Source organism: Bos taurus, chromosome X (assembly GCF_002263795.3).
Source record: "Bos taurus isolate L1 Dominette 01449 registration number 42190680 breed Hereford chromosome X, ARS-UCD2.0, whole genome shotgun sequence".
In the NCBI taxonomy this organism is placed as follows: Eukaryota; Metazoa; Chordata; class Mammalia; order Artiodactyla; family Bovidae; genus Bos; species Bos taurus.
In genome coordinates, this window is record NC_037357.1 from 19,977,952 (window position 1) to 19,993,849 (window position 15,898).

Consider the following 15,898-nt stretch of genomic DNA (forward strand, 5'->3'; position numbering starts at 1 on the left):
AATTAGAATCTAATTGCAAGATAATCTTAGTGACAGAAAGGTTTCCCTAGGGAAGTATTTAAAAAAGGATTTAGTGAATAAAAATTGACTTATGTGCTACTTTCTGGGACTCCATCAATTGTAGAAATTGAAGTCCAGTGTTTCCTTCACAAATTTGCTAACTTGGTATATGTTTCCATTTTACTGCCTTTACTTTTTAAATGGAAAGACACAGACCAGCATGGCCCAAAACTAGGTAATGCAGCTTTTATATTTCACTTTTCTTTCCCCAGAAAATGTGAATGATGTTGCAGAACACATTTTAAATTTAATCAATGAATCCCCTCTTCTGGATGAAGAAGAAACAAAGATTATTGTTTCGAAAGTATCTGATATTTCAGTGTGATGAGATAAGTATGAACCTAACCCAGACTATATTACCAAAACCCAGTGCTGCTTGGGGAAAGCAAAAACCATTCAAGCATCTGATCTGCATGGAGTAAGCCAATGAGTAAATACTAGTACTTTGGAAAATAAGTTATTTCAAAATATCTTACAATATATACTGTTAATTCCTTTGCAATACAGGCATTGCCAGGTCTAAAGGTCAGGTAGTTATGCGTGACTGCCTTTGTGAGCACAAACATGCCTGGGGGTCATCCGTCTGGAAATCCCAGATTGCGAAAGAATGGCATCAAATTCTAAACTGAACCTAAATAGACAGCAACTTCCAAATAATAGTTACCCCAAGTCAAACGTTCCAATCTGCTTCCTGGTGTTCCCCCCAATGTTCCCCCATTTCTACATAATGCCTCCACCCAAGGCTCAAGCAAAAAACTCTGAGGACACTAATTACTTCCCTCTGTTGGTCCCACTCTTGTGAACCCCATGGGCTACAGCACACCAGGCTTCCCTGTCCTGCACTATCTCCCAGAGTTTTGCTCAAACTCATGTCCATTGAGTCAGTGACGCCATCCAACTATCTCATTCTCTGTCACCCCCTTTCTCCGTCCTGCCCTCAATCTTTCCAGCATCAGGGTCTTTTCCAGTGGGTTGGCTGTTCATATCAGGTAGCCAAAGTATTGGAGCTTCAGCTTCAGCATCAGTCCTTTCCAATGAATATTCAGGGTTGATTCTTTACGATTGAATGGTTGGATCTCCTTGCTGAGGAAGGGACTCTAAAGAGAGCTCTCCAGCACCACAGCTTGAAAGCACTCAATTCTTCGGTGCTTCAGCCTTCTTTATGGTTCAGCATCTCACATCCCAGGCTTCCCAGGTGCCACTAGTGGTAATAGAACCCACCTGCCAATGCAGGAGACATCAGAGACACGGGTTTGATCCCTAGGTTTGGGAAGATCCCCTGGAGGAGCGCATGTCAAACCCACCCCAGTCATTCTTGCCTGGAGAATCCCCATGGACAGAGGAGCCTGGTGGGCTACAGTCATAGGGTCACAAAGAGTGAGATATGACTGAAGCGACATAGCACCATCTCACATCCGTTCACAGTTACTGGAAAAACCATAGCTTTGACTATATGGACTTTTGTTGGCAAACTGATGTGTCTGCTTTTTAATATGCTGTCAAGGTTTGTCATAGCTTTCCTTCCAAGGAGCAAGCATCTTTTACTTTCATGACTACAGTCACCATCTGCAGTGATTTTGGAGCCCAAAAAAATAAAGTCTGACACTGTTTCCACTGTTTCCCCATCTATTTCCCATAAAGTGATGGAACCAGATGCCATGATCTTCGTTTTCTGAATGTTGAGTTTTAAGCCAACTTTTTCACTCTCCTCTTTCACCTTCATCAAGAGGCTTTTTAGTTCTTCTTCACTTTCTGCCATAAGGGTGGTGTCATCTGTATATTTGAGGTTATTGAAATTTCTTCCGGCAATCTTGATTCCAGCTTGCATTTCATCCAGCCCGGCATTTCCAATGATGTATTCTGCATATAGGTAGATAAGCAGGCTACAAAATACAGCCTTGACGTACTCCTTTTCCCAATTTGAAACCAGTCCCTTTGTTCCATGTCTGGTTCTAACTGTTGCTTCTTGACCACATACAGGTTTTTCAGGAGGCAGGTAAGGTAGTCTGGTATTACCATCTCTTCAGAATTTTCCACAGTTTATTGTGATCCAGCACAGTCAAAGGCTTTAGCCTAGTCAATGAAGCAGAAGTAGATGTTTTTCTGGAATTCCCTTGCTTTTTCTAAGATCCAATGGATGTTTGGCAATTTGATCTCTGGTTCCTCTGCCTTTACTAAAATCCAGCTCGTAAATCTAAAAGTTCTTGGATTCTTGTACTGGTTGAAGCCTAACCTGAAGGATTCTGAGCATTACCTTGCTAGCATGTGAAATGAGCACAATTGTGTGGTAGTTTGAATGTTCTTTGGCATTGCCCTTCTTTGAGATTTGGAATGAAAGCTGAACTATCCAGTCTTGTGGCCATTTCTGAGGTTTCCAAATTTGCTGGCATACTTTTTCCTAGAACCATCTACTTCTCTCCATTGCTCACCAGTTACTACTCTAGGCCTAGCTCCGTTTCTCTCAACTGATCTTCTACAATAACCTCTTAACTGATCTCCCAACCTTTGCTCTTGCCTCTCTGTGGTCTCTCTTCTACAGAATATTTTTATGCATATATCAGATCATGTTATTGTCTTGCTTTTAAAACCACTCAGTAGATTTCTGTTACATATAGACTAAAATCCCAATTTCTTGGCCTATGAGACCCCTGCAGGATCTGGCTTTACATATATCAATTTCATCTAATCTTTAATACATTCTTTTGAGATGAGTGCTCATACTTATTACTTTGCAACAGTGAGGAGACTGAAGGCTTGATGACAGGTCATTTGATTATTCCCCACACAGCTAGAAATTAGAGCACTGACAGCCTTCTAAATTTCAGCCTGCTCTGACTTCAAACGCCGTATTACTCTTATCTACTAACGTTACTAAGCCAATATACAAGATAAGGGTGATTAAAACTCAAAGAAAATTTTATGTAGAGGAAATTTTGTAAGGAGGATGGGTTTTACATTCAAAAACTAGGAATACTCTTCTCTACCTGTCATTCCTTGCAGAATTCTGAGGATAATTGAACATGCTGGTCACAAGATGGAGTTTCCTGGGAGCGCAGCAAATCTGACGGTGGCCAGGCTGACTTTGGCTGTCCTATGGGTGGACCACACATTTGAAGGCATGGCCTTCAGCATTCGCTCCTATGAAGAAGGCATAGAGCCTGAGGTGAGTGGAGCTCAGGGTACTGAGAGCAAATCAGCCAAACACTGCTCCAAATCTTCATTCATCTACTCCTTGGAAGGAGATGGGGTACTTTTTTAACCTTCATGGAGCCTTATGAAAATACAAATATCCCAGGGAAGATTCACGTATAACCTTTAGTAGGCCAATAGCTTGGTTGGAACAGCATTCATGAGGTATGCAATAATACCTCTTTTGGCCCTGTGATCCCAAATCATCTCAAATGTCAGTTTATCAATAAGTACCATTTATGGTGGCTCAGTGGATACAGAATCCGCCTGCAATGGAGGAGACCTGGGATCAATCCCTGGATCCAGAAGATCCCCTGAAGAAGGAAATGGCAACCCACTCCAGTATTCTTGCCTGAGAAAGCCAGTAGACAGAGAAGCCTGGCAGATGTAGTCCATGGGGTCACAAAGAGTCGGACATGACTGAGCAACTAACACAAACCATTTATGGAGCACATACTATATGTTGGGCATTGTGCTACTATTTCATCTGCACACATAAGGAAACAGAGAAATTAAGTAATTTGCCCAAAGACACACAGCCTAATGGCTGAGCTAGAAGTCAAATTTATGTCTGGCTGGCTTTAAAGTCTGAACCCTTTTCTCTACTCCACACAACCTCATTTGTCCACCAACCCTGGCTCAGAAAAGTTCGGGAGAGCAGTCTTTTTAAATTTATAGTTTAAAAAATTATGAAGTTTGCATATGGGGAAAGCATAAATTTGAAGTATACTTTCTCTGATTTTCGACAAATGTGTGTATCTGTGTAACTCAAACCCCTGTCAAGATATAAAACACTGCTATCACTCCTGAAAGTCCTCCTGTGGCCATTCCCGTCAATCCCTGTGACTGCTACCTCTGTTGCCTATCACTGTTCTGATTTTTTTTAACCATAGTTTTGCCTGTTCTAGAACTTTCTATAAATGAATTATATGATATGTACTGTCTTGTATAAGTCTTCTTCTATGTACTACAGTAGGATTTTTTTGAGATTCATTCTTCTGTTTTTGTAGTTTATTCATTTTATTGCTGAGTAATATTCCATTGTATGGATATATCACAGATTGTTTGTATTGTTTCTAGTTTGGGGCTATTATGTTTAGTGCTGCATTGAAGATTTAGGTAAAAGTCCTTGTGTGGATATATATTTTCATTTATCTTGAGTAAGGAGATCGGTCCTGGGTGTTCATTGGAAGGACTGATGTTGAAGCTGAAACTCCAATACTTTGGCCACCTGATGCGAAGAGCTGACTCATTTGAAAAGACCCTGATGCTGGGAAAGATTGAAGCGGGACGGAGAAGGGGGACAACAGAGGATGAGATGGTTGGATGGCATCACCGACTCAATGGGCATGGAGTTTGAGTAAACTCCGGAGTTGGTGATGGACAGGGAAGCCTCGCGTGCTGCAGTCCGGGGAGACACAAAGAGTCGGACCGGACTGAGCGACTGAACTGAACTGAACTGAACTGAGTAAATACCTATGAATGGAATTGCTGGTTGCATAAGTTATATGTTTAAATTTGTAAAAACCAACCATACTCCTTTTTAAAGTGGTTAAGGATATGGAGCAATTTTTCATTTTTGTATTGGCCTTTTCTATATCTTTGGTAAAATATCTATAAAAGTTTTTGCCCAATTTTTCAGTTGGATTGTTTGTCTTCTTCTTATTGAGTTGAAAGTATTTTTTTTTACAAACTTCTGGATATAAGTCCAGATACATGTTTTGAAAATATTTTCTCTGTGGTTATCTATTAGATAAGTGGTGTCTTTTGATGAGCTTAAGTTGTAATTTTGGTGAGGTATAATTCATCAGTTTTTATTTTCTTTCATGATAACAATATATAACTTGTTTAAGAAATCTTTGCCTATCAACAGATCATGACGATTCTCTTTCCTTTAAAAGATCTATGGTTTCAGTTTTTTACATTTAGGATGAAGTCCTAATTAATTGAACTTAATTTTTGCATGGTATGAGGTGTGGTATGGTGTGTGGTTTGGAATAATTTTGTTCCATTTAGAAATCTAGTTATTCCAGCATCATTTACTGAAGATCTTTCCTTCTCCATAGATTACTTGGCACCTTTGACAAAATAATCAAATACTCATGTATGTGTAGGTCTGTTTTTTAAAAAAAATTCTTTTTTTGACCCACTGCATGGCTTGTGGGATCTTAGTTCCCCAACATGGGTTCTGGTAGTGAGAGCACAGAGTCCTAACCACTGGACTTCCATGGAATTCCTTGTGTAGGTCTATTTTTTGAGCTTTCTGTTTCAATTCTATTGATTTTTTGTAAAAAAAGAAAAAAAATTATATATATATATGTATCACACTATCTTTATGTCTGTAGTCTTGAATCAGGTAGTGGGAGTCCTTCAACTTTTTTTTTTTTTTTTTCAAGATTGCTGTGGTTATTCCAGGCCTTTTGTATGCCATGTGAATTTCAAATGTGCTTCGTCAATTTGTAGAAAAAAACCTTGCCAAGGTTATAATTGGGATTGCACAATTATTTGGAGAATTGATTTCTTAGTAATATTGGATCTTGTAATATTTAATCCAGGAACATTTATTCAGGTCTATTTTAATTTCTCTCAGCAATGTTTTTTTTTTTTAACTTAATGTTTTTATTTTAATTGGAGGCTAACCACTTTACAATATTGTGGTGGTTTTTGGCCATACATTGAATGAATCAGCCATGAGTGCTAAATGGAGAGGTATTGCCTGTCTTTTGTTAAATTCATCCTAAGTATTTTTTTCTGGTACTGTTGCAAATGGAATTAAAAAATTTTTTATTGAAGTATAGTTGAATTCAGCTCATTTCATTCACTCAGTCGTGTCCAACTCTTTGTGACCCTATGAACCACAGCACACCAGGCCTCCCTGTCCATCACCAAACTCCTGGAGTTTACCCAAACTCATGTCCATTGAGTTGGTGATGCCATCCAACCATCCCATCCTTTGTCGTCCCCTTCTCCCTCCTGCCTTCAATCTTTCCCAGCATCAGAGTCTTTTCAAATGAGTCAGCTCCTTGCATCAGGTGGCCAAAGTATTGGAGTTTCAGCTTCAACATCAGTCTTTGCAATGAACACTCAGGATTGATCTCCTTGAGGATGGACTGGTTGGATCTCCTTGCAGTCCAAGTGACTCTCAAGAATCTTCTCCAACACCACAGTTCAAAAGCATCAATTCTTCGGCATTCAGCTTTCTTTATAGTCCAACTCTCACATCCAATTACATGTGTTAATTACTACTCATACAGCAAAACAATTCAGTTATATCTCTTTTATATATTGTACATTATTTTTCATTTCTTTTCCTTATGGTTCATCACAAGATATTTTAATGCAATTATCTGTGCTACACAGTAGGACCTTGTTGTTTATCCATTCTGTATATACAAATTTACATCAAATCAAACCCTCAACCCAACCCCATCCCCCTTGACAACACCAGTCCTACTCTCTATGTCCATGATTCTTTGTTTGATAGATGGGTTCGTTTGTGTCATATTTTAGATTCCCACATATAAGTTGATATCATATGGTATTTGTCTTTCTTTATCTGACTTAGTACAAGTGAAATTCAGAAAACGAAGTTCATGGCATCTGGTCCCATCACTTCATGGGAATAGATGGGGAAACAGTGTCAGACTTTATTTTTTGGGGCTCAAAATCACTGCAGATGGTGACTGCAAGCCATGATATTAAAAGACGCTTACTCTTGGAAGAAAGTTATGAACCAACCTAGATAGCATATTCAAAAGCAGAGACATTACTTTGGCCAACAAAGGTCCGTCTAGTCAAGGATATGGTTTTTCCAAGTGGTCATATATGGATGTGAGAGTTGGACTGTGAAGAAAGCTGAGCACCGAAGAATTGATGCTTTTGAACTGTGGTGTTGGAGAAGACTCTTGAGAGTCCCTTGGACTTCAAGGAGATCCAACCAGTCCATTCTGAAGGAGATCAGCCCTGGATTTCTTTGAAAGGAATGATACTGAAGCTCAAACTCCAGTATATTGGCTACCTCATGCGAAGAGTTGACTCATTGGAAAAACTCTGGCGCTGGGAGGGATTGGGAGGCAAGAGGAGAAGGGGACGACAGAGGATGAGATGGCTGGCATGGCATCACTTGACTCAATGGACGTGAGTCCTGAGTGAACTCCGGGATTGGTGATGGAGAGGGGAGGCCTGGCGTGCTGCGATTCAATGGGGTCACAAAGAGTCAGACACCAACTAAGTGACTGGACTGAACTGAACAAGTGAAATTATTTTTAAAATTTCATTTAAAATTAAATTTTACAATTATCTGCTGCAAGTATTTAAAAATAAAATTGAAAAAAAAATAAAAATAAATTGATAAGCTATATCTATCACCAATCTCTCACTATCTATCCATCCATCTATCATATATATAAATTTTGTATTCTATAAACTTGCTAAACTCACTTATTAGCTGTAGTAGTTGTTTTAGAGATTATTTGGGCCTTTCTATGTAATGCCATCTGAAAATAGTGACATTAGCCATGTTTCTCATTAATCTTTATTCCTTTTTTTCCTTCTTTTGACTTATTTTGATATTAGTACTTGCAATAAAATGTTGACTAAGTGGTGAAAGTGAAATGTCTTGTCTTGATATCAGGAGAAAAGTATTCACTATTTTACTATTACTAAGATATTAGCCATGTTTTTGTTTTGTTTTTTAGATACCCTTTATTTGATTAAGGAAGTTTTCTTCTGTTCCTAGTTTGCTGAAAATTTTTTAACTGTGAGTGGTTGTTGAATTTTGTTAAATGCTTTTTCTGTGTCTCTTGAAATCATCATTTGGCTTTTGTCCATTATCTAATATGGTAAATTACATTGATTTTAAGATGTTAAACCAATCTTTGGCATTTTTGGAAAGAAACCCTAGTGGTTATGATGTATTATCATTTTTATACAGTGGTATTTTCGACTTGATAATATTTTGTTAAGTATTTTAGCACTTATGTTCATGAAGGATGTAGGTTTGAAATTATTTATTTGTTTATGGCTGGACTGGGTCTTAGGGTCTACACCGACTTTTCTCCAGGTTTGCGGGCGCAGGCTTCTCATTGTGGTGGCTTCTCATTGCAGAGCACGGGCTCCGCCAGCACAGGCTCAGTGTTGTGGCGCACAGGTTTAGTTGCTCCAAGGCATGTGCAATGCTCCCCAGGATCAGGGATCAAACCCACATCTTTTGCATTGGCAGGCAGATTCTTTATCACTGAGCCACTGGGGAAACTCCTGAAAGTTTTTTTCCCCCTAGTTTCTTTATTAGACTTTGGGTTGGTGTGTTGCCAACTTTATAAAACTCTTTCAGAAAAGGAGTTTGGGTGACACTGGTGTTATTTCTTCATTAAATGCTTGATAGCATTTCTTTATGGGAAGTATTGTGATACCAAATCCAATTTGTTGAATGGATGTAGAGCCATTCTAATGTTCTGATTCATCTCATGTCTATTTTGGTTAGTTATATTTTTCTAAGAATTTATTTCAGTTTAGTTTTTCAAGTTTATTGGCAGAAGTTGTGCATAACATTCCTATTATTTCTTAACATCTTTAACATTTATGAGTGGTCAACAAAACTTTTCTGTAGAAGGAAGATAGTAAATACTTTAGGATTTGTAAGCCATAAATGGTCTCCCTCTGCTGCACATTTTTTCTTTCCTTTGCTTGGTTCCTTTCTTCCCTTCTTCCTTCCTTCTTTCTTTTTCACACCGTTTAAAATATGAACTATAAAAGCCATATTTAGACCAAATAGGCCCTTGGTGCGATTGGCCCTGCTCACCAGTTTGTCAGTCTCTGATCTATAGTGATAATCTCTTTCATTTTTGATATTGATAACTTTCTATTCTAGTTCTTTTTTTCTTGATCAGTATAACTAGGGATATTTTCAAGTTTGTCGATCCTTTCCAAGAACCAATTTTTGGCTTTGTTAATTTCTTGTGGTAAAGAATCTGCCTGCAATGCAGGAGCCACAGGAGATGCAAGTTTCATCCCTAGGTCGGGAAGATCCCCTGGAGGAGGGCAAGGCAACCCACTCCAGTATTCTCGCTTGGAAAATCCCATGGACAGAGGAGCCTGGTGGGTTGTAGTCCATGTGGTTGCAAAGAGTCAAACATAACCGAAGTGACTTCACTCGCTCTCGCTATCTTTATTAGTAATATTTCCTTCCTTGTATTTATTGTGGGTTTACCTTGTTCTTCCTTATTTAGCTTCTTAAGGTAGATCCATAGACCACTGACTTCAGACCTTTCTTCTTTTCTATTAATAATGTAGTCATAAAAAGCTATAAATATCTTTCTGTGTACTGCTTTTAAGTTGTAGTCTGCAGTTTTTGATACATTGTATTTTCGTCATCAGCAGTTCAAAATATTTCCTACTTTCTTTTTTGATCCATGAATTATTCAGGAGTGTATTCTTTTGTTTATTTTTTAAAGATTTTTTTGGATGTGGACCATTTTTTAAAAGCCTTCATTGAATTTTGTTAGCAATATTGCTTCCGCTTTATGTTTTGGTTTTTTGGCCATGAGGTATGTGGGATCTTAGCTCCTCCACCAAGGATCAAACCTACACCCCCTGCATTGGAAGGCAAAGTCCTTAACCACTAGACCACCAGGGAAGTCCCACGAGTGTATTTCCTTAAGTCCCAAATATTTGGGATATATCTAAGATATATTATTTCTGTTGATTTCATGTTTATTTCATTTTGGTTACAGAATATATTCAGTATAACTTCAATCCATTTAAATTTATGGACATTTGATTTATATCCCAGTGTATGATCTATTTTGGTGTTTCATACACTTGAAAACCTTGGTACTTCGTGTGCACCGTTGAAAAAATGTGCATTCTACAGTTGTTGGATATGCTGTACTGTAAATATCAATTAGATCTCAAGGTGGTTGATAGTGTTCAGAATCATTTACATCTTTACTGATTATTTTCTTAGTTGTTCCCGTAGTTTAAAGGGGTGCTAAGATCTCTAACCTTGGATTGTGAAATTGTGTATTTATCCCTTTAGTTTGCATCAAATTTTACTTTGTTATGAAGTGAATATACATTTCTGTTGTCATGTCTTCCTGATTATACCTCTAATCCTAACCGTGTTTATCATTATGAAATAGCTTTTCTTATTTCAAATAATTACTTTGTCTTGTAATCTATTTAAGTGGGTTTTAATATAGTCATTCTAGCTTTCTTATACTTACTGTATGTAGTACATATATAGATATATATTTTCAACCACTTACTTTGTATTTGTGCACTTATAGATAGGCACACAGTTTGTGTTTCATTTTTTATTCCATCTGAAAGTATCTGCCTTTTAATAGAGTGTGTACTTCTTTAACATTTAACATAATTTTTGATATGGTTGTATTTAGGACTACCATTGATTTTATTTTCTATCTGTCCTTCTGGTTTTTGTTCCTTTTGATTTAATATTTTTTATAATTGAATTTTTAATTTTTTCTGCCTCTCTTAGTTATGTCTATTTGCATTATTTTCTTAAATGGTTGCTCTAGAGATTACAGTATACATCCTTATATTTTTTGCAGTCTACTTAGAGGTACTATTGTACCATTTCATGGAAAATGTAGAAACTTTAACCATACATATCTATATACACCTTCTGTCTTTTTAAAAATGCTTTTAGTTCAATATGTTGTATTTTCATTTTTATTCAGTTCAAGAAATTTTCTCTCTCACTCTCTCTTTTTGTTTCTGTTTTTTTCTTTTTGGCCTGCATGCATGCAGGCTCTTAGTTCCCTGACGAGGGATCAAACCTGCACCCTCTGCAGCAGACACACAGAGTTTTAACCACTGGACTGCCAAGGAAGTCCTATACCCTCTGCTCTTTTATGTTACAGTTGTCATATGTGTTATAGTAACAAGATCAGAAACACCACTAGACAGTGTTAATAATCATTGCTTTAAAGGGCTTATGAAGGTTGAGAGTAAATGTAGCCTTTTATGTTTTGCAAGCTCAGTCACCTTCAGTTGTGTCCGACTCTTTGTGACCCTATGGACTATAGCCCACCCAGGCTCCTCTGTCCATGGGATTCTCCAGGCAAGAATACTGGAGTGGGGTAGCCATTCCCTTCTCCTAGAGATCTTCCTGACTCAAGGATTGAAACCTGCAATTGCAGGCAGATTCTTTACTGTCTGAGTCACTCAGGGGAAAGTGTGAAAGTTTTAGTTGCTCAGTTTGTGTCTGACTCTAGTGAACCGACCATGAAACCACCAGTCTCCTCTGTTCCACGGATTCTGCAGGCAAGAATATTGGAGTGGGTTGCCATTCGCCTTCTCCAGCAGATCTTCCTGACTCAGTGCTCGAACTCGGGTCTCCTGCACTGCAGGCAAACTCTTTATCATCTGAGTCACCAGGGAAGCCCTATGCTTATCGGAATGTTTATCTTTTCAATATTCTTCATTTCTTCCTGAAGGTCTGGTGGACATTTCCCCTTCAATTTGAAGAAATTCACTTAGCACTTCTTGTAGTATATGGTCTAATGATAATGAATTTTCCTGGCTCTCATTTATCTGAAAATGTTTTGGTTTTTTTGCCTTTATTCTTGAGGGTATTTTTGCTTACTATGGAATTCTGAATTGACAGCATTTTAAGATGTTGTTCCATTCTATTCTGGCCTCCTATGTTCTCTGATCAGAAATCAGTAATTCATTTGAATTTTGTTTCTCTATTTGTGAATGTGTAATATGGTATTTCTCGCTCTTTGCTTTCCAATATTTTCTCTCTCTCTCTCTTTTTTTTTTTTTGTTTTTGGGCAGTTTGACTATTATGTGCCTAGGCATGTTTTTCTTTATATTTTTCCCCATTTGAAGTTTGCCTGAGTTTCTTGAATCTGTAAATTTATGTCTTTCACCAAATTTGGGGAGATTGCCTCCATTAATTTTTCTAAATATTGGTTTTTCACCAATTCTCTCTCTCCTCCCCTTTAGGGATTCTGATTTCATGGATGTAAGATTTTTTGATGCTGCCCCACAGGTCCCTGAGACTGTATTCATGTTTGTAATCATTTTACTATTTAGTCTTCTGATAGTATGAAGGCAATGGCACCCCACTCTAGTACTCTTGCCTGGAAAACCCCATGGACAGAGGAGCCTGGTGGGCTGCAGTCCATGGGGTCGCTAAGAGTCGGATGCGACTGAGCGACTTCACTTTCACTTTCCACTTTGATGCATTGGAGAAGGAAATGGCAACCCACTCCAGTGTTCTTGCCTGGAGAATCCCAGGGACGGGGGAGCCTGGTGGGCTGCCGTCTATGGGGTCGCACAGAGTCAGACACGACTGAAGTGACTTAGCAGCAGCAGCAGCAGTATAATTTCTATTTATTTCTCTTCAAGTTCACGGACTTCTGTCATCTTCATGTTACTACTGAGTCCACTGAGCGCAATTTTTAAAAATTTCAATATTGTATTTTTAGTTCTAAAATATCCATTTTGTTCTTTTTTGCTTCTGTTTCTCTGTTATTTACTCTTTTAGCATAATTGCAAAAATTATGTTTAAACACTTGAGCATAATTATACTAACTACTTTAAAATCTTTGTCTGCTAATTCTAACATCTGAGTAATCTCAAGATTGATTTCCATTGATTGTCTTTACTTGAAAATGGGTCATTTTCATTTTCTCTTAACATATAGGGTAACTTTGAATTATGTCCTGGCTTTTGTGAATGGTATATTTTGGAAACTCTGGATTTTTCTGTATTTCTCTGAAAAGTATTTGTTTTTGTTATACCAGACAATTAACATGGTTGGAGTCAAACTAGATTCCATCTCTTGGATGGCAGCTCAAATGTGGGTTAAATTCCTTTATCCTTAGTTGAAGTCTGTCCTATATGTATGTGGTTCCGAGGTCAGGCTCAGTTTACACTCAGAATTTTGGCTGCCCATCACTAGCTCTCTCCTTTCCAAGATCTCTTCTTGACCTCCCAAGGGGAGATGGCTGTAGTTACTTTGACCTTTGTTTTCTGGTTCTTCATGCCACAAAGACTGAAGGTTTTCTATCAGAATTTTGAGTGTCCTTCACAGTGTTTGTTTCAGGCTGCCATCTGGCTAACAGCTGTAAAAACAGCTAATTCATCTTGTGATGCCACTTTTTCCCAAGTGTCTACTCTTCTTCAGAACCTGCCTGGTTTTGTTCATTTTCCAGTGTCTTCAAGTCATTGTATTCTGTATAGTTGTTATATGTAGGAAGGCTGAGTCCATCTGGAGCTACTCAACCATACTGGAAGTAAATGTCTTCCCACTGCATTTTGTTTACATATAGGGTTTTCTATTAAAGACCCTGGTCAAGAAAAAAGCCAAGCAACCCCAATGAACTTCTTGGTACCAAAATCGCTCGCATGTTGAAGCTAAATCATCACCTCTTCATAGTACTTGATTGCTGTAGCAAAATTCATTTGTGCCAGGAGAAGAGCCATATGGCTTTTGGGCTCACAATTCATTTTCAGAAATATTACAAACTTTCATCTCCCCATGATATACCCAGCAAGATAATAGTTCCTTGAAAAGCAAAATGGATAATGGGGAAAATGTGGGTGCAGATTACATTTATGTTTGTTCAGCTTCATCCCAGCTGTGTGACCCTAGACAAGTCACTTAACCTTTCTGAGCCTTCATTTCCTGATATAATACTACATATCTTTCAGAGTCAATAGAGGGGGTTCAATGACAGGATGCATGTAAGTGTCTCATATACCCTTGTTTTTCCTGGGAGAGCCCAGGTTTGCAACTGTGGTTCCAGTGTAATTATTGATAAAGCCCTCTTTCACTCTCAAAAATATACCTGTACTTAGCAAATACTATTACCAGGGGGCGCTAGTAATAAGGAACCTATCTGCCTATGCAGGAGACATAAGAGACCTTGGGTTCAATCCCTGGGTTGGGAAGATCCCCTGGAGAAGGGAATGGCAACCCACTCCAGTCTTCTTGCCTGGAGAATCCCATGGAAAGAGGAGCCTAGCGGGCTATAGTCCTTGGGGTTGCGAAGAGTCAGACAATATGCTCGGACAAGCGACTTAATATACTCACACGCACCAATCAAATCAGCAAACTCTTCTAATAGTGAGCCTCTAATTCCTAAGGCCTAATGCCTCACTTCCCTGCCCCACTTTTTAAGAAAAGTGTTGCTCAAGAAACTGTAAGACAATGCCTAATGTCACTGTGTTGGGTTTTTTTTTTCTGGTTTTTTTTTTTTCTTCCTCTCTCAGAACTGTATGGGAGAAGGTAGCCTGCTTTTGAAGATGGGCCTTTATTCCTGAGAATTATGGCAAATCACCTTATTTATCATCCCTCTTCCACCTCTACGAATACCCAGGTGGAAGCAGATCGAAGGGATAGAAATAAGGATAGGTCAAGAAAGGAAAAGTGGTGTGTGTGCATGTGCGTGTGTGTTTGTGGGTCTGTGTTTCCCCCGGGTCACATCTTGGCCTGTAATCTGAGTGTGTGCATGTATTGAGTTGGCCAAAATGTTCGTTCAGCCACAACAAAAGTTTTTCAATAACATTGTTCAAAAACCTTAAGGAGCTTTTTGGTCCACTCAGTAAAAGATTTGCATAGCTGGTGGAGCTAGTTCTCACCCTTCAGCCCTCTGTGTGATCCTCCAGGGCTAAGGCTGGGGTTGGGGCAGAAAGTGGGGAGGACTTCAAGCTGATGGATGATGACTCTGTTTTTTATTTCCTGTTTTTTCTTGACAGATTTCCCTAGACAAGGTCCCTCTGGGGAGAGTTTTGGCCTCCATATATTTACCTAAGTCACTGAGGGAGAGAATTCCTCTTAGCAGCTTACACACCATCTTGTTTAAATTTTTTTGGCCAAACTTCACTCTTTAAGGTAAGTTCTTGCCTCTGGTAACTGTCATGAACTGACATATGGTGACTCACTGTAATTATGAACTCTTGTTATTTTCATGATGTGCTGTTTATTCTCAAATATGCTCTCTGATTATTCTGGCAAATCTTCCAGCACAAACCCCTGGCTCTCAGCATGAATCAACGTCTACTTTAATGATGTTCCTCAGTTTTTCATTTTCACAGCTTCTCAGCTTGGGAAGGGACCTTAAGGATTATCTGGTGACCAAACGGAGGCCTCAAGATGTTTCAAAACCAGAAAGAACAGCGAGTTTCTCCTGATGAAATGCCATTTCAGCTTATCTGTGCTCCCCTCCCATATCTCCCTGTATCTTCAAGCCAACATGCACATTTCTCAGGCCAATTTATTTGAAGCTGAGTGGTGTCCAGTAGGACACTTGCGTGCAGACATCATTGCTCTTCCCCACCGCCTCCACAGAAACTTTCTCTAAGGGCTTCTGTCCTCACCTGTTATTAAACAGAGAGGAAGTAGGATGTGGTTAACAGCAGGGACCCTGGGGCCGGATGCAGAATTTAAAGCTGGCTGTGCCACTGTCCACCCACGTGAACTCGTGGGCAAATTCTTCAACGCCCAGTGCCTTTGTTTCTTCCTATGTAAACAGGAGGATAGTAGTACCTCACTGGGCTGTTGAAGGATTAAAGGACTTAATACATATAAAATGCTTAGAATAGTGCCTTGTACACATTAACACCATGTAAGTGTTTGCATTGATTTTACTATTTGATTATCTTGGGGCTCTGC

At 38.8% G+C, this 15,898-nt stretch overlaps 1 protein-coding gene across 1 annotated transcript in view; it reads left to right on the forward strand.

The window, feature by feature from the left end:
- ADGRG4 (adhesion G protein-coupled receptor G4) overlaps nucleotides 1-15,898 on the forward strand; it is a 117,647-nt gene that overhangs the window by 67,715 nt on the left and 34,034 nt on the right. The window contains 5 exon segments of the mRNA XM_059883701.1: nucleotides 273-375; nucleotides 377-478; nucleotides 3,061-3,223; nucleotides 14,983-15,087; nucleotides 15,089-15,118. Of these exon segments, the coding sequence (XP_059739684.1) occupies nucleotides 273-375; nucleotides 377-478; nucleotides 3,061-3,223; nucleotides 14,983-15,087; nucleotides 15,089-15,118 (503 nt within the window).